This window comes from Pleurodeles waltl, chromosome 9, assembly GCF_031143425.1.
Source record: "Pleurodeles waltl isolate 20211129_DDA chromosome 9, aPleWal1.hap1.20221129, whole genome shotgun sequence".
In the NCBI taxonomy this organism is placed as follows: Eukaryota; Metazoa; Chordata; class Amphibia; order Caudata; family Salamandridae; genus Pleurodeles; species Pleurodeles waltl.
In genome coordinates, this window is record NC_090448.1 from 575,093,888 (window position 1) to 575,117,093 (window position 23,206).

Below are 23,206 nucleotides of genomic sequence, written 5' to 3' on the forward strand. Positions count from 1 at the left end.
TGTCCTCTTCTTCTGCTTCCTCGTCTTCACTGTCCACAGGCTCCACAGCTTCCACGAGACCTCCATCTGGACCATTCTCCTGCAGAAAAGGCACCTGTCGTCGCTAAGCCAAATTGTGAAGCATACAGCAGGCCACAATTATCTGGCATACCTTCTTTGGTGAGTAGAATAGGGATCCACCTGTCATATGGAGGCACCGGAACCTGGCCTTCAGGAGGCTGAAGGTCCTCTCTATAAACCTCCTAGTTCGCCCATGGGCCTCATTGTAGCGTTCCTCTGCCCTTGTCCTGGGATTCCTCACTGGGGTCAGTAGCCATGGCAGGTTGGGGTAACCAGAGTCACCTGCAAATGGCGAGGGACAACTGTTAGACACACACTAACTCATAGGGACATCCACAGACCCAGACAACTATTCCCACTGTATTGGGCCCATGTCCTCACCTAATAGCCACACACAGTGCCTCTGGAGTTGCCCCATCACATAAGGGATGCTGCTATTCCGCAGAATGTCGGCGTCATGCACTGAGCCAGGGAATTTAGTATTAACATGGGAGATGTACTGGTCTGCCAAACACATCATCTGCACATTCATGGAATGGAAACTCTTCCGGTTTCTGTACACCTGTTCACTCCTGCGGGGGGGGGACCAAGGCCACATGTGTCCCATCAATGACACATATGATGTTGGGGATATGTCCCAGGGCATAGAAATCACCTTTCACTGTAGGCAAATCCTCCATCTGAGGGAATACGATGTAGCTTCGCATGTGTTTCAGCAGGGCAGACAACACTCTGGACAACACGTTGGAAAACATATGCTGGAACATCCCTGATGCTATGGCCACTGTAGTTTGAAAAGACTCACTTGTCAGGAAATGGAGCACTGATAGCACCTGCACTTGAGGGGGGATTCCTGTGAGATGGCGGATTGCTGACATCAGGTCAGGCTCCAACTGGGTACAGAGTTCCTGGATTGTGGCACGGTCAAACCTGTAGGTGATGATCAAACTTCTTTCCTCCATTGTCGACAGGTCCACCAGCGGTCTGTACACCGGAGGATGGCGCCATCTCCTCACCTGCCCCAGCGGACGGTGCCTATGGAGGAGAACAGCGAGTCAACCAACTATGAGGTACGTAAACACAGCTTACTCTGAAAATATTAGCAAATCGAAATTTGTCTGTATGAGTGTTTAGGCAAGGTCTAGATATGTGTGACGCAGTCCAAATAAATGCCATGTGGGCCCATTAAATGGCGGCTGCCTGACCTGTAAAGTGGGACAGGGGGATATGAGGTAACTACGCTGGCGCTGTACACCGTCACGGTAGGCGAACGAAGACCGCGGCGCAATCCTGCATTGGTTAACATTGGTCCGCACCACCGCGGACGTGACCACCATTTTCTCTCTGTTCAATCACTTGATACCTGATCTTCGACAGGAGAGGACCTACACTGCAAGTGCTGGTGCGATCTGTGTCTGGAAGCGACGATGGCTCATGTGTCTGGGGAAAGGGCCCCTGCCTTCAGCACAGAGGAGTTGGAGAAACTCGTGGATGGGGTCCTCCCCCAGTACACGCTACTCTACGATCCTCCAGACAAACATGTAAGTACACTGTGAGCATGCTGTATGGGCAATGCCTGTGTGGAGTAGTGTGGATGAAAGATACGGGGGTGAGAATGAGGCGTGCATGAAACAACGGTGAGTGCATTTACGTAATGGCAAGGGTAGAGATGCGGGCCAATGACAGTGACGGTGCAGATGGTAATTACTTCTCTTCTTCCCCTGTACAATTCCTGTAGGTCAGCACCCACCAGAAGAAGGACATTTGGCGTGCCATCGCCAAGGAAGTCCGGACCCTGGGGGTATACCACAAATGGAGCACCCACTGCAGGAAAAGATGGGAGGGCATTAGCCGCTGGAGCAAGAAGACGGCGGAGGCCCAGCTGGGGATGGCCTCCCAACGTGGGAGGGGTGCCCATCGCACCATGACCCCCCTGATGTTCAGGATCCTGGCGGTGGCGTACCCGGAGTTGGATGGGCACTTGAGGGCATCACAGCAGACACAAGGGGGTGAATACACTCTCATTCTGCTGATTCAGCGCACATTTTAGGTGTTTGGGTGGGGGAGGTGGGCTGTGGGTTCCCCTAGGCCAGGGTGAGTTTAGTAGGCAAGGACCCTTCTTATGGCAGGCCCTATGGCACCCCACCCCACCTGTGTACAGTTCCAACTACACCTAGTCAGGCTCCTGTGACACCCATGTGTGCAGAAATCGGGCATAGCCTTGTAACCCATGTCCCTGGGATTGAATAGTGGACTCCAAGTGCGCGGCGTAGTGCAGGGGGCATCTGTGTCTGTAGTATCCGCCAACGGTAGTGGTATTGCATGCACTCAACATGTCTTTCTCCTGTCTTCCCCCCCTTTTTGTGGTCTCCCTGTTCTTGTGTGCAATAGCATCATCAGGCGGAGGAGCAGCGGCACCAGAGCAGGAGGGAGCTGCATCCCACATGGCCCTGGAGGGCGACACTATGGAGTCTGAATTCACCAGTGGGACGGAGGGCGAGGGGAGCTCCACGGCAGGGACAGGAGCTGACACCAACGATACAGACTCCTACTCTGATGGGAGCTCCCTTGCATCTACAGGTACAGCCGCCACCCACCTACCAGCAACGCCCTCCCAGCAGCCCCTCAGCGTGTGCCCCGTGCCCGCTCACCCAGGAGGGTGGGCATCACCTTCGCCCCAGGCACCTCAGCCCCTGCCCCTGTCACCCCTGCTGCCCTCAGTGAGGAGGCCATTGACCTCCTCAGGTCCCTCACTGTTGGGCAGTCTACCATTTTGAATGCCATCCAGGGTGTGGAGAGGCAGTTGCAACAAACCAATGCATACTTGGACGGCATTCACTCTGGTCAGGCAGCCCTTCAGCGAGCTTTTCAGACTCTAGCCTCAGCACTGATGGCAGCCATTGTCCCTGTCTCTAGCCTCCCCCTCCTACTTCCTCCACCCAGACCCACACCCCTGTACCTCAGCCTATCCCAAGCACACCATCAGCCCAGTATGCGCACACCTCAACACACAAGGGAAGCTCTGGCAAACATAAGCACCACACATCCCACAGGCACTCACGCAAGCATCATACACATGCAGACACACCAACATCCACTGCCTCCACTGTGTCCCCCTCCTCCTCGTCTCCCTCCTCCCTCCCTGTCTCATCTCCACTCACACCTGCATGCACTACATCCTCAGCCACCATGTCCATCACCTGCACACCCATCACCACACCCCGCTCACGTGCAGTCACCACCCCAACTACCATTCACACATCCCCTGTGTCCTCTCCCAGTGTGTCTGTGAGGCCACCTCCCAAGGTATACAAACGCAGCCACACACCCACCCAACAGCCATCCACCTCATGACAGCCTACAGCCCATGCACCTTCACCCAAAGTCACCAAACGTACAACCACTACCTCTTCCTCCACTCTCAGACCCACTCCAGCTACCCGTCCCAGTGTTCCTAAGAAACTTTTCCTGTCCAAGTTTGACCTCTTTCCCTCACCTCCCCCACCCCTTCAGTCTCCTAGGGCCTGACTCTCCAGGTCCCAACCTAGCACCTCAGCCACAACATCGGCGGGACCAGTGGTGCCAGTACTCACAGGATTCTGGAGTGCACCAGGCAGCAGAGCAGCCAGTGTGGCAAGGAGCCAGAGCACGGACAGTCCCCCACCTGTAAAGCATAAAAAGTTGGCCAGTGCCCGGCAGGAGAGGGGAAAGAAACAAGCCACCAAAGCCGCTCCCAGGGGTACAGTTGGGAGTTTGGAGACAGCTGTGACACCATCCAAAGTGGGGAAGGGGCACAGTAAAACCGGCAAGTCTGGGAAGATCAGCACGGCGGACAGAACCGCCACCAGCCCCGCTGCCCAGGACAAGACCGCCACCAGCCTCGCTGCCCAGGACAAGACCGCCACCAGCAGCCCCGCTGCCCAGGACAAGACCGCCACCAGCAGCCCCGCTGCCTAGGACAAGACCGCCACCAGCAGCCCCGCTGCCCAGGACAAGACTGCCAGGACAAGACCGCCACCAGCAACCCCACTGACCAGGACAAGACCGCCAGCAGCAGCCCCGCTGCCCAGGACAAGACCGCCACCAGCAACCCCGCTGCCCAGGACAAGACCGCCAGCAGCAGCCCCGCTGCCCAGGACAAGACTGCCACCAGCAGCCCCGCTCCCCAGGACAAGACCGCCACTAGCAGCCCCGCTGCCCAGGACAAGACCGCCAGGACAAGACCGCAGGACAGTGAGCGCCAATGATTACAATGCTACTGAGGCCGCCACGGGCAGGATGAAGCACTTTGGGCACAAAGCCCCCTCCAGAGCCAGTGGAGTATCACATCCCCTACCTCAGTCCTTGGCAGGATGAAGCACTCTGGGCACAAAGCCCCCTCCAGAACCAGTGGAGTATCACATCCACTACCTCAGTCCCTGGCAGGATGAACCACTCTGGGCACAAAGCCCCCTCCAAAACCAGTGGAGACTGTTATCCACTTGAGAGACTGTGGCTTTGCACTCCCCAGGATTGCACAGTGGGCAAACCACCCACTGTAAAGACTTGAGAGACTGTGGCTTTGCACTCCCCAGGATTGAACAGTGGGCAAACCACCCACCGTAAAGACTTGAGAGACTGTGGCTTTGCACTCCCCAGGATTGAACAGTGGGCATGGAGCCCCCTCGTGGATCTGGCGTTGTGCACTCATCCGGCTGAGGTGCCCCCCCTTCCTTTCCCCCTGAGGTGCCTGTTTTATTTCTATCTGATGCCCTTGCAGTGTTCTCTCCGTCTTGTTCGGGTATTGAGTGTGGGCCTCGGCCATGCCTTTTGGGCCCAGTGGTCCACGGACTATGATGGTGGAAGCCCTTGGACTTGTGTTCTTGGTGTATATAATTGTTTATAGTGTACATATCTTTATATTTGTATATATTTTTGATTACTGCATTTTAATATATTACAATTATTCAACTCATTTCCTTTGGTCCTTGCATTCTTCCGGGGGGATTGGGGGATGTAACTGTGATGTATGATGCTGTATTAGTGTGTGTGTTGTAGTGAGTGAGGGTGGGGGTGGGGGTGTTGGGTGTTGAGTGTGTGTGTCACTGTTTTTTCCCTCCCCCCTTCCCTGTGTCGTAGGTGCAGTACTCACCGTGGTCTTCGCCGCTGGCGTTCGTGCTCCAGGTAGAGGAGCAGGAAGATAAAGGCTGGAGGAATCTGAAGTTCCGGTTCCATGCGTCCTGGTTCCTCGTGGGATGTGTAGAGGTGAGCGTTTTCCGTCCCAAGTCCTGTTTCCGCCGTGTTTTTGTGCGCTGTGAATCTGCCCCGAAAAGGTGACGGATTGGACTGTTGTAATTCTGTGGGCGGTACATTGTCCTCCGCTTGTCTGTTGGCGGTTACCGCCACGTTGTTTGTTTGTACCGCCTTGGCGGTCGGAATGTTAAAGTGGTTGTCTATGTTGGCAGTTTCCGCCACGGTCGTAATTCCATTTTTTTTACCGCCGGCCTGTTGGCGGTTTTACCGCCGCTTTAACACCGACCGCCAGGGTTGTAATGACCACCCATCAAAAGAAGAGTCCAGGCTCTGGCAGATGAAGTCTTTGATGTCCCTGGGACTTCTATCAGGAGGCAAGCTCAGTTCAAGCCCTTGGAGAGCCTTGGAAAGCAGGATGTAGAAAGCAAGGCATAGTGCTTTCACTCCCAGGATAGAAGCAGCAGGCCAGCACAACAAAGCAACTGGCAGAGTGGCAGTTCCGCCCATGGCATCCAGCTCTTCTTCTTGACAGAATATCCTCAGTCCAGAAGTGTTTTAACTTTGTGGGGTCAGAGGTCCAGTACTTATAACCATTTCTGCCTTTGAAGTAGGCAAACTTCAAAGAAAAGTCTTTGTAGTGCACAAGACCCTGCCTTTCCTGCCCTGACCCCAGGCACACTCCAGGGGGGTGGAGACTGCTTTGTGTAAGTACAGGCACAGCCCTATTCAGGTGCAAGTGCCAGCTACTCCCACCACTCTAGACCAGGGAGACCCATCAGGATATGCAGGGCACAACCCAGCTCCCTTTGTGCAACTGTCTAGAGTGAATCCACAACCAGCCCAACTGTCATCCTGACCCAGACATATATGCCACAGCCAGGCAAAGGCACAGAATGGTTAAGCAAGAAAATGCCCAGTTTCTAAAAACTGCATTTTCATACTTACAATTTAAAAAACAACTTTCCCCAAAAATAAAAATTTTAATTGTGAGTTCAGAGACTCCAAACTCCACATCTCAATCTGCTCCCAATAGGAAACTACACTTGAAAGATATTTCAAGGCAATCCACATGTTGTCCTATGGGAGAGATAGGCCTTGCAATTGTGAAAAACTGATTCAGCTGCATTTCACTGTCAGGATAAGTACAACTACACCAGTACATGTCCTGCCTTTTAAGTACACAAATACACTTTACCCTGCCCTTAGGGCTGCCTTGGGCCTACCTTAGGGGTGAACTACATGTAGTAAAAGGGAAGGGTTGGGCCGGGCAAGTAGGTGCACTTGTCAGGTCGAAATGGCAGTTTAAAACTGAATGCATAAACTGCAATGGGAGGCCTGAGACATGTTTACAGGGCTACTCATGTGGGTGGCACACCAGTAGCATTTGAGTTACAGCCCTGGGTACACTTGGTGCACTATACTAGAGACTTACTAGTACATCAAATATGGCAATCATGGATAAACCGATCACCAATACCATTTAGATAGAGTGCACTTGCAAGTTAGCACTGGTCAGCAGTGGTAAAGTGCCTGGAGTCCTAAAGCCAGCAAAATCAAAATTCAGCACAGGGTCATGAACAGGAGGTCAGAAGCCGAAAAGTTTGGGGCTTTTCCTGCAAAAATGGCCATTTTCCACAGTTATTATTTTCCTTTGTTTTTCATTACTACACAATTTTGTGACCTCACAAAATCCTATCAAGTTACAGTGACAAATAACATTCACCAGTGTCTACAGTGGAAACATACAATTGCTCCAATCCTTCAACTTTCTAAGACACTAGTAAGCTCAAAACTTAGAAATCAAGGGTTCATCTTTACTAAAATTTTGTGCTGAATTTGCACCAAGAAAGTGATGTTGGTGTTGAATTGGGATTTGCTCTTTTGTGCTTGAAAGTATCCCTAACAACGCAAAGTAAAGCTATGCACTTTTTGGTGCTACTTGAGTCAAGGAGTTGCACTGTGTATGGAACATGGGCACTCCCATGTAATCACTCATGTTTTTTATGAAAAGATCAGGAACGGTTTCTCCTTTAGGGATGAGGGGGTGCGCCACTCTGAAATTCCTGCACAGCTACATTAAAAAATATTAAATAGATCAGTTTGTTTGGAGATATGATTGTATTTCCAAACAAATCAATGTGTCTAACTCTGGGCTGTCATTCCTAGGCTGCCTGCCTGCCCTGCCATGCTTTGAAGTAGGAGACGGAAGCCAGGCAGTGAATCAACTTTTCTTCACTGTGTCTCATGACTCTTAGCTTTCAAAAGCCCTTAGTTTCCATTGTGGGCTATATTGGTATCCACTGTAGGCCAGTGACGCTTTTAGCATCATGGTTTTCGATGTTGGAGTCTTCATCTTGCATGAGGGCAGCCATCCATCATTCAAACTCATAGACCCCACCCTTTCCCATTTGTCGCACAGTAGGAGTGAATACAAACATGTGTAACTTGGTGCCTTGTCTTCGGTAATGGTAAGTGTCATAATTCTAATCTTGAGATATTTATATTATGCTGTGAGCCTTGTCACCTTAACCTCCACCACTGTGACACCCCAGGCCCTGGCTGCAGATCACTACCCCCTCCAGAAGTGGAGCTGCTAAATTTGTTCCCCAATAAATTGTTCCAAAAGACAAGCAGGGTTCTGATTTCTCTTGCTAAGTTTATCCAAATATCCGAGTCAAGCTCAAAGTGAGATATATGTGCTTACAGGAAAGGCAGTTATCTGTTGTATGGTGTTAGAACTGGCCCTATCTCCATGCCCTTAACATTAATGCCAAACCATGGACTGATTTGCAAACAATGAATGTTAAAAACGTTAAGGGAACATGTGTCAGTGATTTTGTCCCTCTTTTTTTTCTCATTATGCTTTATGTTGCATTTCCCAAGAGAGTTAACTGTTTCATCTTGCTGTGTTTCTGTATTGTTTTTGTACATTGTATTGCTCTTCAATATCCTGTACTACAGTGACCACACATTTCATTTATTATGGGCAGGAAAATAAATGTTACCTGCAGAGAATGGCATAAATGCTCTGTTCTTCTTAAAACCACCATTTTCATCCAAGAAGTGTTCAGGATGGAAATTTTCTGGGTCCTTATAGACCTTTGAATCTCGTAACACAGAGCAAAGCAGAGGCATCACATCAGTTCCCTAGAATATGAAATGAGTAAAAGTCACCATTTTAAAATAGTACCAATGTTTTTCTTCTCCCTCTCTACAGGCTTGAGGAATGCACTACTCTGTTCACAAACCAGGATGTACAAATTACACCCCAACTGATTTGTGAGCAGGGATGCAGTTTGCGCTTGACCTATGTAATAATAGGCCACATTGTAAAAATTCCCTTGTGCAAGGGGTCTCAAAGCAACCTGCCTAAAGAATATTAACCAGCTAGGTCGGTATTTGTGATCGCCATTGATTACCTACAAATGAACGAGTGGTGGCCTGAAAGTGACTGAGGTACTCCATTTCATAAACAGGACACATTTTGGACTAGATACAGCCCTTGTTCCTCAAGGGGGCTACAAAAAAACAGGTAAAAAAGCTATGTTTATTATTGTTTTCTTGTAAAAGGGGCAGGGGCATGGGTGATGTCAGGGACGGAGGGGGAGTGCACAGCATTCCCCCTCAGTGTTCTGGACGGCCGTCTCTGCCCGGCCAAACACATATGTGCACTAGGCTCTCTCCAACCCGGCACTGCATTGCTGGGTTGGAGAGAGCAGGCAGAGATTTCCACTCTGCCTTGGAGCACCCTGTCTGGGCGCGGTCCAGTTCTAAAGCTGCTTTCATGCTGCAGGCAGCATGAAAGCAGCGTTAGGATTGGATACAGGGCAGGCTGGGAGTCTGTGCCTGCAGTGGAGGACCGAGGACCGGAGCGGCATGGCAGGTAAGTTTAAAACTTTTTTTATTATACTTTTTTTTTTTGGGTCGCCACCCCGCCATGCGCCGCCCTGTCCTTTTCCCTCCGCGATCGCCACTGCATTAAAAGTCAGTAATTCTTTCTATGTTTTGTGACCAGTGTATGGTATCAAAACATTGATACATCACATACCCTTTGAGTGCGTCTTGCAAGCACTGAATTATTATGGGTCGCAATCCCATTTTAAGGTTAAAGTTTACCAACTGCTAAGATGAGATTGGTTTATTGAAAAAATAATTTTTGCAGTCGGCGACTTGAGTGTTTGAAATCATAAAACTGCTTCCTTCATCTTGTCCTTGAACTTTAATAAGAGTTAGTTGATACGTCTTGTTGTTTTGTGATGGCTGTGAATTATTGTATCACTATATTTCTTAGGTCATTATGTCTTTTTTACCCAAGTTCAGTTTTCTCAATGGAGATAATTTTGTCCTCTAGCCATATTTAGGATGAGTGATACCACTAATGTTCCTTGTCTTGCTAGGTGGGGGATAAGTCTACTATTGAAAAACGTTGAAGCAAAGAGTTTTGTTTATTTCTGATGGGCATGCTAAAGCTTCCTGCAGCTGATGTGCAGTGGGCTAACAATCGTAGGATGCTGTATGGAATTTGCTATATTGTTTATCCCTCCCTTAAAAACAAGTCACTTGCTGTGCTTTGCTGCACCCTAACACAGATTGTTCACTTTCCTACCGTAGTGAAAAAAATTGTCCCAGCACTACTGCTGGTAGGTCATTAAAAAAAAATACTGTTTTCTCTTTTTTTATCAATGACTCTTTGAAGCTGGTGAGAGAGAGGGAGAGATAAGGGTGGCATGAAACTGCAATTTTGTGTGGTATTTGTTCTTAAGTAAAACTGGTTAATTTAACATAATTCTGTTTTAGGCTTTAAATCTGTTATACTTTGATTTAATTCACTTGCAGCCACTCTTGCAGTTCTTACTGATCCTAATTTCCAGCTGTCATCGTAGAGTCATCAACTACTGAACAGCCTCCTGATTACAACATTCTTTTTAGGAATGTGGAGGGCCTATGTGCCAAGCTGCTTTTTTCTCCTTGGATGGAATTTGTGTCACATTTTCTGTTTCTCTGTTTTCAGGAGACATGGTCCTTGGACCATATTCATTTAAATGGCTTTAAGACCTTTCATTCAACAGCCACCCTGGATTTAGCTGGCATGCCCATAGCCCGGGTCCAACTGTTTCCCCTACAACATTGTTAGTTTTGACTCTTCTTCATACTACTAATTGGTTATTGCCTGTGATATTCATTCTAATATCAGCCTATTTGTTGTTAATATTTATCAAAATATACCTTTCTCTAATATTAACTCGGTCCTGCTGCAGTTTGAATTAGATCTAGAAAAAATCTGCAGCAAAGAGAGGAAGGATTTTTATTTGGTATGGGGTGGCAATTTTCACATCCGTCTTTGTCCTCATCCAGACAGATCAATCCGTGGCATGACTAATTTTCATAATGATGATTTAACTTATTTTACTCATTGCAGGTATGGTTTGTTGCTGAATATTCTACTGCTGAAATTCAACCTTGGCTTTTCCAATGAATTGTGTTACCCATGTGTTCCGTTTAAACCCACCTTTTGCCAGGGAGGTTACTCTTCCATCATTGATTTCAGCTTGTCATCTAATAATTGTCAACCTATTTTAGTGGACTTTAAAACATACCAGACATGTGACCATTTTTCCCAGTCCATATTACTCATGTTGGAGCTTAGAAGTCGTGACACCTAAGCGGAACCTCTAACTGACTGCTTGAAACTCAAAAGGTTTGTTCAAAGGCTCCTGGGTGAAATCAGATAACTTTTTTGTAAAAGTAGTTACTTTCCACAAGGATGCTTTTGAGACATATTTTGATATTTCCTCCGTGGAAAATGATGTTAGATTTGCTTTTTTAATAATATCAAATAGTATCAAAACAGCCCTCACCAAACCACCAATTAAAACTAATAAATAAAAAAGTCCTGTTTGTTTGATACCAATTGTTCATGAACACGTAGACAGCTATTAGCCCTGCATATTTTGTCCTTTGGAAGTAAGATGATATACATCAACATACAAGATAGCCCTGAATAATAGAAGAAAGAAACTAGGAACTGAGGCTTGGAATTCTTTGATTGAAGCTAGTGCATCTAGGGATATCTGCGCTTTCTGGAAGGTCATAAATGGTCCCCATCTTAGGATGAGTTAACACCTAGCCTGAGGTAGCAATCAATAAAATGAAATGGGTTACCCATTTTTCCAGGATGTGTTCTAACTCAATCTTGTTGTCTTCTAGTCTCTGATACCATCTCTTTGGGCAGAGTGTACTCTGACTTCAGCTGTCTAAACTTTACTTTGGACAAAGTCATTAGGACAGTCATGGATAGCAAGGGCGGTAAAGCCCCGGATCGGGATGGAATTCCGATCAACTTATTTAAAACCAATATTTTACTGTGGGGCCCTATTATTACTGGAGTACTGCAGACCTTTTGTCATGCTGGTTTTATTGCCACTTGGTCAGAGGCCATGATAGTTCCAGTTTTTTAAGAAGAGTGACCGCTCAGATCCTGCCTGCTACTGCCCTACCTCACTCCTTGATTCTGCAAACAAGGTGATTGGAAACATTTTACTGAGCTGGTTGAGGGAGTGGGAAGAACACAATAATGTACTTTCCAATACCCAATACGGTTTTTGGAAAGGCTTAGGGACCACTGAGCATAGTCTTAATTTAAATGTACTTATCAGCAAATATATGGCTATGAATGGGGGAGACTGTTTTTAGCTTTTGTAGATCTTGAAAGTGCTTTCAATAGTGTCATACATCACAAATTATTGATTTACTTGCAGACCCTGGGAGTGAAGACCCTGGGAGTGGACCCCCAGATCACTGCTTTTCTTGGAGCACTATATTCCAATGGTAAGGCCAGAGTACAATATGGTACCAAAGGAGCTTGCACTAGCACTTCTAAATTAGGGCGGGGGTAAGGCAAGGTTGTGTCTTGGCACCGCTCTTATTTACACTATATGTTAATAGCTTGGAGGCCACCTTGTGTAATATTTGTTGTGACCCTCAGGTCGTTAGCGGACCCATACCTTGTTTGCTTTAAACTGATGATAATGTGCTTCTATCTCGTACCCCTCAGGGTCTGCAACAGCTACTCAGCGGGTTTGCAACCTTTATGACTGATCTTGGCCTATCTATCAACATAGGGGAAACTTTTGAAATGAGGCAGGCTTAAGCAAAAGTGCAGTGATTTTAGAACTGATAATGTCAAATTAAGTGTTACTTCAACCCTTTTCTACCTTGGTATTTTATTTAATGAACGTGGCTCATGGACTCCTGTCTAGGTCACAGTATTTTAATAAATCTATCTGTGCTCTATTTAAGTTTCCTAAAAAGCTTGGGCCAAACCGGTCAGAGAAATGTTAACAATCTATAATTCCTAATGTGCATCCATGGACTCCAGAATCTAGAGAATGCTTTCTTTAGGAATCTCTTGGCTTTCCCCAGTTGCTGCTCTAGCTATGTCAGCCACACTGAATTAAGAGCACCTTTCTTAGTCGACCTGATCAATATCCAACCCTCACTACTGTGGCACGAGATTTGGACCAGTTTTTTCACTGCCTTGAATCTCATGATTTTGGCTGACTGTATAAAGGTAACTTTTTTATGGTATCTTCCAATGGCTCAGTTTTGTGAAACCCTTGTATGCAAATCTCGGGCACCCTGAATTCTTTGACATGCCTGATGTTTCATCTAACGTTGGAAGAAAAGATTTAAAAAAAACTATCATTATCCTATTTTAGCGACCAAAGGTGCCTTAGGAAAATGGCCAAATCTAGTGTCATTATGAATCAACTGGCACTGATCAGAGAAGGGGAACAGCCACGTTCATAACTCTCGCCACAGGTGTGTTTCAACACATTTTAAGCTTGACATAGTTTAGTGGTTAATTAGTTTTCCTTCAATTAATGATTGGTCTACAACTTTAAAAAAACTGTCCTTGTGGTGGCCTCTCGGTTCAATGCACCTTGCACTTCATGTTTTTTTGTCCCTTTTATGTCTTGCCATGTATGCGCTATATTTAACCTAGCCTTCGGGAGGAGAATTTTAGACATTGTCGACAAGAACTTGACTCCTTAGCAATTTGCTGTAAGTTTGCTTGCTTGTTATGCTCTGTGATCGAATAAGGAAAAGCCTGAATGATTTGTAGCAAAATGTAAAATCGATTTTTAACTCGAGTTTTAACACTTTTGTGATAATATGAATGCAGTTTTTGTTCTGTTTGCTTTTATGATTTCGTTTTAAGAAAGTCGAATAAAGCTGCTTTTGAATTGATTTTTAATTTTGAAGGCAGAGTTATGTATACCCAACAAGCAGATGTGACATGCATCATTACTTTAAGAGTGCCATTGGATTTTGCATTTTATGGAATGGATATAAAACAAATGAGAACACATAACACTAATCCTTACCTTAGGAATAAAGTAACCCCGAAAGGTAATGTCTTGCATCACCTGGTGCGGGAGGTTCATTGGAAGAACGTCAGCAAATCTCTGCATTTCATGGAGCACAGCCTCTGTATAAGGCATCTGGCTCCTGTCCTCATAGACCGCGGAGCGGTTCGGGCCAATCACACGATCAATCTCCTCATGAATCTTTTCTGGAGGATGAACATGAAAGTAAAAAAACAAAACAAATTTGCCTCAATTTAGCAAATCTCAACTAACAAGTTAAATTAGGCGATGATGATCTGAGAAAACCTTCACTGAATCCCTATTAAAGACATTTATCTCCTGGTAGTACTTTAGCCACAAAAGTGGGGGAATTCCTCAACCAAAGACCACACTGGTAAAGTTGATTGGTGTGGCTTTAGTGTGTCAGTGGTGTAACGAAACTGAAGGGGGCTCCCCTGCAAAGTACATGAAGGCAATACTCACTCAAGAGTTCTCAGGCCAGGATACTGTGCTGAGGTGGCCCCCAGCACTGTGGGGGTTGCAGGGGTCTTTGTTATGCCACTGTAGTGTGGTACAAGTACAAAGAGGCACACAATGTAATGGTACACTTAGATCATACACATGCATACATCCCTACACATCTGCAGAAACACATTTTCACGAAGTCCAAAGAGGTGAAGGCAATTATGCACACAGATACACATGTATGGAACAATGCAAACAGACCAACAGTCATACCTAACCTTTAACAAGGGTGTTGTTGAGTATTGTGATATTGCCTGATTGTGTAACATTGCACAGCATAACATAAACACACTCACATGCGGTTACGTTCTGGCCACGAGGTCCTAGTCACAAGGCCCCTGCCTCCGTCATGGCCATTACCATAATGTCTAGATGAGGCAGGGTACAACATACAACTCCCCTCCCGTGGTGCTCCAGATTAGCTGACACACCACAAAACAAAAACATTCCAAAACAAAACGTTGGGGGTGGGGGGCTTTTCTGGACCTTAAAATACAAGTTCTGTATAAACAAAGCACCTAGCTAGGTGGTTGTCTAATTACTGCCATCATGACAAAACCCATGGGCTGCATAGGTTCTGTGGCAATAATTAACTGTAATAAGAAATATGACTGTGCTCATTTCAGTACAAAATCTTTAACTTCGTAGATGTCGCTGGCCGAGGACGCAAATTGTATCTCTCCATGCCCTGTCTCCGAGACCCTGGGTCATCTCTCACTGTTTCACTACCTTGACAGTCAGCCTCCTCACTCCGACCACCCTATGACATCTCAGGTGACACTTTTGGCTTGTGTTGGCTATCCACTTCCCCATGTGATAAAGGTTGTGATTCTGGTACCCCCTACATGCAGGTCACTTACACTGTCCTCATTATTTTCACACTAACCATTCTTTTGCGTACTGTCAATATCCCTTGTCTCAAGATCAGGCAGCCGGTACAGTTTTAAGAATGAGATGTTCCTTGACATTGTTTCAACACCTTCCAGGCCGTGACCATAGTTCCTTTCATGGCACTCTGTAAGAGGCTGGCCTGGCTTATAGCGGGTACCCTGTGGTACTTACTCCCTGTGCCAGGTCCAGTTATCCCTTATCCCATCCTTGTCACCTCCTGTATGAACTTTTCTGTTCACTCTTGTTCTGACCCATTTGTCTGCCTTCTTTCCCAATTCTTGGGGAGAGGTCAGATCTGAGTCTATCAAGTACTGGTGTAACAAATCGGACACACAATTGTTAAGAATATGCTCTCTCAGAATAAGATTGTACAGGCTTTTATAGTCAGAAACGTTACTGCCGTGCAACCACCCTTCCAAGGCCTTCACTGAACAGTCCACAAAGTCTGTCCAGTCTTGAGAAGACTCTTTTCTGGTGTCTTTGAACTTAATCCTGTATTGTTCAGTGGTTAAGCCAAATCCATCCAAGAGTGCATCTTTCAAAACTTTGTAGTTATTGGCTTCACTTTCTCTAACAGTAAGGAGACTATCCCTACCCTTTCCAGTGAAAGATAGCCACAAAATAGCAGCCCACTGCCTTTGAGGGACCAACTGTACCATACAGGCCCTCTCAAGTGCAGCAAACCACTTATTAAAGTCATCCCCCTCCTTGTAAGGGGTGACTATCTTGTGCAGATTCCTGGAATCTTGCTCTCTAACAGGATTGCTATCAGGAATACTGCTGTCACCATGGGGAACTAACCCCAACCTCTGTCTTTCCCTCTCAATGTCTAGGGATTCCCTATCTAAGGCGAGCTGTTGCTCTTTAAGCTTCAGTCTGGTCTCTTCAACCCTCAACATTTTGAGTTCCCTTTCTAACAAGTTATCCTCAGGGTGGGTGGGTTGGAAATGCTTTGACACAGATGAAATCTGAAAAGTTACAGAGGGGGCCTGTCCCTAACTGTCTGGACCCTGGTAACCTGGCCTCTAGGGAAAAAGGATGCCCTACTGTGATGGGAACCTTTCTCACTACCAGCATCACTAGGTGCCCTGCTAGGGGGCAGACCTTTGTCAGAACCCTCCCCAGCTTCTTCAGGGGACTCCTCTGAATCAGACTGGGAAGCTTCTCCCTTTTCTAATATCTCATTTGATGGTCCAGACTGGTTCTGGTCATCCACAATAAGCATATTAAAGAGAAACTCTTTCGTAGGGTTCTTTCCTATACAAAAACCTTTATCCAGACAGAGACCCCTTAAACTCTTGTAGTTCAAACTCTCATAGGTTGCATTAACAGTTTTGAGAGTGGAATCTACATCAGACATGATAGTATAGGATTAAGGATAGTGAGAAGAGAGAAAAAGTTTTAGAACTTTTTGAAAGCACAGAGAAAAACACTTTCTAACTTTTAGAAAACATTTAGAAGTTTTAAGAAACTTTTCAGAACTTTGTAAAAAGTTTTAGGATAGAAAAGTAAACTTTTTGGGTTAAGTGTACATACACTGAACTGTTTTGTATATGATTCCCTTATGAAAATTACAAAATGACAAATTGGGAAAGCAGTTACAAGTACTTATCCCATCGCTGCACCACCAATGTAGGAGGCTGGCCTGGCTTATACGGGGTACCCTGTGGTACTTACACCCTGTGCCAAGTCCAGTTAACCCTTATTAGTAGAATAGAGGTGTTTCTAGCAGCTTAGACTGATAGAAGGTAGCTATGGCAAAGCAGCTTAGGCTGAACTAGGAGTCATGCAAAACTCCTACTATATCATGTGCACAATATCATAAGAAAACACAATACACAGAGTTACTAAAAATAAAGGTACTTTATTTTTATGACATTATGCCACAAGTATCTCAGTGAGTACCTTCAGTAAGAAGGTAAGTAATATGCACAAGTTATATATACACAAACCCAAAACAGGTAAGTAAGAGTCAGAAAAGTAATGCAAACAGTGTAGAATTACGATAGGTTGCAATAGGCAGACATAGGTCTAGGGGCAACACAAACCATATACTCCTAAAGTGGAATGCGAATCACGAATGGACCCCAGACCTATGGGAGCTTGTAGAGGGTTGCTGGTACTGTAAGAAAACAGTCAGGGTGTCCAAGATACCCCACCCCAAGACCCTGAAAAGTAGGAGTAAAGTACACCTACTACCCCAAAAGGGCACAATAGTCGTAATAGGAGGATTCTGCAAGAACAACAAACACCAGCAAGGCACTGAAGGTGGATTCCTAGACCTGAGGACCTGCAAAGCAAGGGGACCAAGTCCAAGAGTCGCGATAGTGTCCAGGGGGGGCAGGAGCCCAGAAAACCCCAGATGAAGGTGCTAGGAAGCTGCCTCTGGGTGGAAGAAGCTTGGAGTTCTGCAACAACAAAGAGGACTAGGAACTTCTCCTTTGGGTGGAAGATGTCCCGTGTCGCGATGAAGGTTGCAGAAGTGTTCCCATGCAGAAATACCACAAACAAGCCTTGCTACCTGCAAGGGTTGCCGTAAAGGTTTTTGGGTGCTACTGGGGACCAGGAAGGACCAGGATGTCACCCCTTGGAGGAGGAGACAGAGGGGGCACTCAGCAACTCAGAGAGCCCCCAAAAAAGCAGGCAGCACCCACAGAAGTACCCAAACAGGCACTTAAAAGATTTGTGAACTGGAGCTGGCTCAGAGTCACAAAGGAGGGTCCCACGACGCCAGAGGCCAACTCAGAGGGTTGAGCGCTGCAGGACGGAGTGCTGGGGACCCAGGCTAGACTGTGCACAAAGGAAATCCTGGAAGAGTGCACAAGAACTGGAGCAGCTGCAAATCACGCAGTACACAGGTTTGCAGTCTAGCGTGGGGAGGCAAGGACTTACCTCTACCAAACTTAGACTGAAGGATCACTTGACTGTGGGAGTCACTGGGATAGAGTTCCTGTGTTCCAGGGACCACGCTGGTCAAGATGAGAGGGGACCCAGAGGACCGGTGATGCAGTCTTTTGGTGCCTGCGCTAGCAGGGGGAAGATTCCGTTGACCCAGGGGAGATTTCTTCTTGGCTTCCAGTGCAGGGTGAAGGCAGGTGACCCTCAGAGCATGCACCACCAGGAAACAGTTGAGAAAACCGGCAGGATGAGGTGCTACAATGTTGCTGGTAGTCATCTTGCCACTTTGTTGCGGTTTTGCAGGTGTCCTGGAGCAGTCAGCGGTCGATCCTTGTTAGAAGTCGAAGAGGGAGATGCAGAGGAATTCTGGTGAGCTCTTGCATTCGTTATCTGAGGAATACCCCAGAGGAGAGACCCTAAATAGCCAGAAAATGAGGTTTGGCTACCAAGAAAGGAGGACTGGCTACCAAGAAAGGTAAGAGCCTATCAGAGGGGGTCTCTGACGTCACCTGCTGGCACTGGCCACTCAGAGCAGTCCAGTGTGCCCCCAACACCTCTGTATCCAAGATGGCAGTGGTCTGGGACACACAGGAGGAGCTCTGGGCACCTCCCCTGGGAGGTACGGGTCAGGGGAGTGGTCACTCCCCTTTCCTTTGTCCAGTTTCACGCCAGAGAAGGGCTGGGGGATCCCTGAACCGGTGTAGACTGGCTTATGCAGAGATGGGCACCATCTGTGCCCATCAAAGCTTTTCCAGAGGCACCTATTTCCAAAGGGAGAGGGTGTAACATCCTCTCTCAGAGGAAATCCTTTGTTCTGCCTTCCTGGGCCAGGGCTGCCTGAACCCCAGGAGGGCAGAATCCTGTCTGAGGGGTTGGCAGCAGCAGCACCTGCAGTGGAGACCCCGGAAAGGCAGTTTGGCAGTACCCGGGTTCTGTGCTAGAGACCCGGGGGATCATGGAATTGTCCCCCCAATACCAGAATGGTATTGGGGGGACAATTCCATGATCTTAGACATGTTACATGGCCATGATCGGAGTTACCATGATGACGCTATACATAGCTAGTGACCTATGTATAGTGCACGCGTGTAATGGTGTCCCGCACTCACAAAGTCTGTGGAATTTTCCCTGAACGATGTGGGGGCACCTTGGCTAGTGCCAGGGTGCCCACACACTAAGTAACTTGGCATCCAACCTTCACCAGGTGAAGGTTAGACATATAGGTGACTCATAAGTTACTTATGTGCAGTGAAAAATGGCTGTGAAATAACGTGGACGTTATTTCACTCAGGCTGCAGTGGCAGGCCTGTGTAAGAATTGTCTGAGCTCCCTATGGGTGGCAAAAGAAATGCTGCAGCCCATAGGGATCTCCTGGAACCCCAATACCCTGGGTACCTAAGTACCATATACAAGGGAATTATATGGGTGTACCAGTGTGCCAATGAGAATTGGTAAATGTAGTCACTAGCCTGCAGTGACAAGTTTAGAAAGCAGAGAGAGCATAAACACTGAGGTTCTGGTTAGCCGAGCCTCAGTGATACAGTTAGGCACCACACAGGGAAAACATACAGGCCAGAAACTTATGAGCACTGGGGTCCTGGCTAGCAGGATCCCAGTGACACATAACAAACACACTGACAACATAGGGTTTTCACTATGAGCACTGGGCCCTGGCTAGCAGGATCCCAGTGAGACAGTGAAAACACCCTGACATGTACTCACAAACAGGCCAAAAGTGGGGGTAACAAGGCTAGAAAGAAGCTACCTTCCTACACACTCACTCTCCATGGTTATTTTTTAAATGGCAACATAAACTTTCTCCCTGGGTGTCGGTTCTTCACAAGATCCAAATTACTAGTGTAGACCTGACATTGCTTGGCCTGTCTCCTTGAGATGCAATCATGTTTGGCTCCATGCCTCAGCAGTGCCAAAGCTGCCTTGTTTATGATCTTGGAGGGTTCTCCTGCATGGGGAATTGTGTCCCCCACCAGCCAGTTCATGCACAATGTACTGGGAAATATTCCAGTGGTAGCATGAGGGGGTGAGTCTGTGTTCACGATGGAAAGTATATAATGTGCACTCTACACTCTGATTATTGGCCAAGGAGATTCTCAGTACTCTGTTAAGTGTTCTCATGAAGAGTTCTGCCTCACCATTGGTCTGTGGCCCATGAGGAGTGATTTTTCAATGACTGACACCTTTGGAGGCCAAATATTCAGCAAATTCCTGACAAGAGAAAGGGGGACCATTGTCTGTCCTGAGCTCGTCCAACAGTCTGAGGAGCCAACACTCTAAGGTGGAATGGTCTGAGATGCAGTTTTGGAGTCCAGAATCTCCACTTCAGGATACTTTGAAAAATCATTGATTACAATCAGCATGTGGTGACCCTGTACCAGGGGACTGAAGGAATAGATTCTGTGATGAGTGGTTCAGGCGGTTCAGCCGGACCCACAGCTTGACACATAAAGCATTATCTTACTGTGCGTTCAACTTGATTATCCAATCCAGGGAACCACACTTTGAACAGAAGTCTTTATTTTGTCTTCACGACTCCTTGGTGTGAGGAGTGGGCCAGGTCTACCACCCTGCAGGGGACATCCTTTGGGGGAAGTGGCCAGTTCCTACCTGACTTTGTGTATTGAGGATAGTATAAGGTGAGCTTCATCGGTCCTAGAAGGCCCACTGTGCGTGAGGAGGTGCCAATTTCCAGAGGCAATGGCTGATATGACCAGCTGAAGGCAATCATCAGATTTGGTTGCTGCACTGATGTCATCCATGGAGATGGGCTGAGACCTTGACTGCTCCAACACCAGCTGCACATATTTTTCCACATCTTCATCATCAAATGTCTCACTAATCGTTGTTGGTCTTGCATGCTGGGACAAATAGTCAGCTGGGTTCTGAGACCCTGGTCGATACACCAGTACAAAGTGGTAGTTTTGAAGTTGCAGGATCCACGTCTCGATCCTGGGAGATGGTTTGGATGAAGAACCAGTGAAAGGGGGTATGAGAGGCTTGTGAGCTGTGTGAACGGTGAATGGCTGGCTATAAAGATATAAGTAAAAATGGCAGCAGCCCCGGTGTACTGCAATGGCCTCTTTTTTGATGTGGGTGTACCTCTGTTTTGTGTCTGTGAGCACGCGGCTGGAATACGCTACCAGAATCCACTCACCATCATCTTATTTCTGAACTCCCCCACGGCCAATAGGGCTCTTGTCCACTGATAATTCTGATTCCTTGTTATTGTAAAAATAAACTAAGGTAGCATTTTTGGTGGCTTGAAACGTCCGATTCCGAAACTGTACTAGTTTTGGTCAGTTCTCAAAGTGGGGTGGTTTCGAATAAATTGCCCACAGTACGTGACCGTCACCAGGAAACTGCAGACATCTGACACATCAGTGGGTGCTGGAGCTGATTGAATGTTCTGAACGTTTTCCAGAACCGACAAAACTTCATTCTCTGAGAACTAATAGCCGATAAAAGCAATTTCCTTTTGTAGAAAAGCATAATTTTCCTGGTGTAGAGTGAACCCACTCTCCTGTAGTCGCTTGAACATTGCCTTCAAACAGTCAAGCTGTATCTCAGTGGTAAAAACATGTAAAAGGATGCCATCTCTGATGTGATGAGCCCTTGCAGTCCAGTCAGGACTCCCTGAATGGTGTCCTGAAAGACTTCTGCCACACTTGATACTCCGAAACTGAGGCGCGTATATATTCTCAGACCAACATGAGGGGAAAAGTTTGTAATGGCCCTTAACTCCGGAGCCATCAGCAGCTGTTGGCACCCAGCCGGTAAATCCATTTTGGAGAACCAACTCGATCCACTTACTTAGGCAAGGATGTCCTTGACCGTAGGCATTAGGTGTCACTCACGCTGGATGACAAGGTTAGGCAGGAACATGTTGATGCAGATTCTGACCTCACAAGGCTGTTTGGGTTTGCGAGTGACTACAATCGGAGATACCCAGGGTTTTGGGCCCTCCACCTGCTTGATGATGTCTGCCTGCTCCAGTTTCCTCAGCTCATCTTCCACTTTCAGTCGTAGGCAGAATGCCACATGGTGGTGTTTTAGTGCAAGCGACTGGATCGATTTGTCAATGTATAGATGTATAAGGCAGTCCTTCACACAACCAATGCCTTCAAATTGTTGTGAGAATTCGGCCAGCAAATTGCCTACATTCCCTAGGAGTACACTGAAGGAGACAAGATTGAGCCCACCATCCGGCAGCTCAGCAGCATTCCGGACCCAGTCTTGGTCACATATACATTAGCACATGCTGACTGTAACTCGTGTGAGATTTCCTTTGTGAATACTCCCACCAGTGGTAGTGGTGTGGACGACCCAAAGGTGTAACCTTGGGAAGTGGTGGGACACAGATTTGGCAGTATCTGGAGAGTTTATAGTACTGATTGCACCAGAATGTTTATGGAAACTCTGATATCGATCAGAGCTGGTATCTGGTGGCCCGAGAAAAGTATGGAGAAGTTTGGTATGTGTCGTCAGGGTGTCCTCCGGGCTGCTTGGCCTGCATGATGTGTACTGTTCCTTCTATATAGTTATCATCATCCATGTCGTCCTCATCGTCCGGGGCTCTCGTGTTTTTTGATGTGCAGATGAGTGGCATACATGGCGAAGTGATTCAGTTTGTTGCAGTGAGAGCACCTTTTTCCTTTGTCAGGGCATGGCTCTTGATGAGAGTATGGTCCTCTGCACATGTAACATGCCCTTGACCTTGTGGAGGGCTTTTGATGAGTATTTTTCTTGTCTGTCCCCACCAACGTCACTGTGTTGACTGGTTCTGTTTTTACTTGCTGTTGTAGGGCTGCTTCCATGTGTGCAGCGCACACCTTTGAGAGTTCCTTTGATCGCCCCATAGTAAGAATATTGGCCATGGACATTCCTGGCACCTGCAGGATATTTTCTCTCAACTTGACCGAGGCACATCCCTGTATAAACTACTCATGGATTTCATCATCCTCATCAGGCAACGTAAGCATGCTTGCAAGTTCCTCTAATCTTGAATATAAGGTGTCCATGGACTCTTCAGGAAGTTGTCTGGCTTGATGCGGCAGGAACCGCTTATAGTCAGTGTTTGCAAGAAGTTTGAAGTGCACAGTTAAGGGACCTCTTCAGTGACTGGTATATGAAGTGTAGACCTTCCTCCAACACTGACTTTCCTAGCTTGTGAATTGTGGTGTCCCCTAGATGTAGGGGCATAGGGTGTTGTCTGT

The 23,206-nt window shown here is 47.0% G+C and overlaps 1 protein-coding gene across 3 annotated transcripts in view; it reads right to left on the bottom strand.

Moving 5' to 3' along the window:
• The window catches only part of LOC138259678 (cytochrome P450 2G1-like), a 406,140-nt gene that overhangs the window by 41,548 nt on the left and 341,386 nt on the right, over positions 1 to 23,206 (bottom strand). For all 3 annotated transcript variants that reach the window (XM_069207555.1, XM_069207554.1, XM_069207552.1), the window contains 2 exons: positions 13,680 to 13,867; positions 8,298 to 8,439 (listed from right to left, as the gene is read on the bottom strand). In XM_069207555.1, coding sequence (XP_069063656.1) covers positions 8,298 to 8,439; positions 13,680 to 13,867 — 330 coding nt within the window. The remainder of the gene's footprint in view (positions 1 to 8,297; positions 8,440 to 13,679; positions 13,868 to 23,206) is intronic.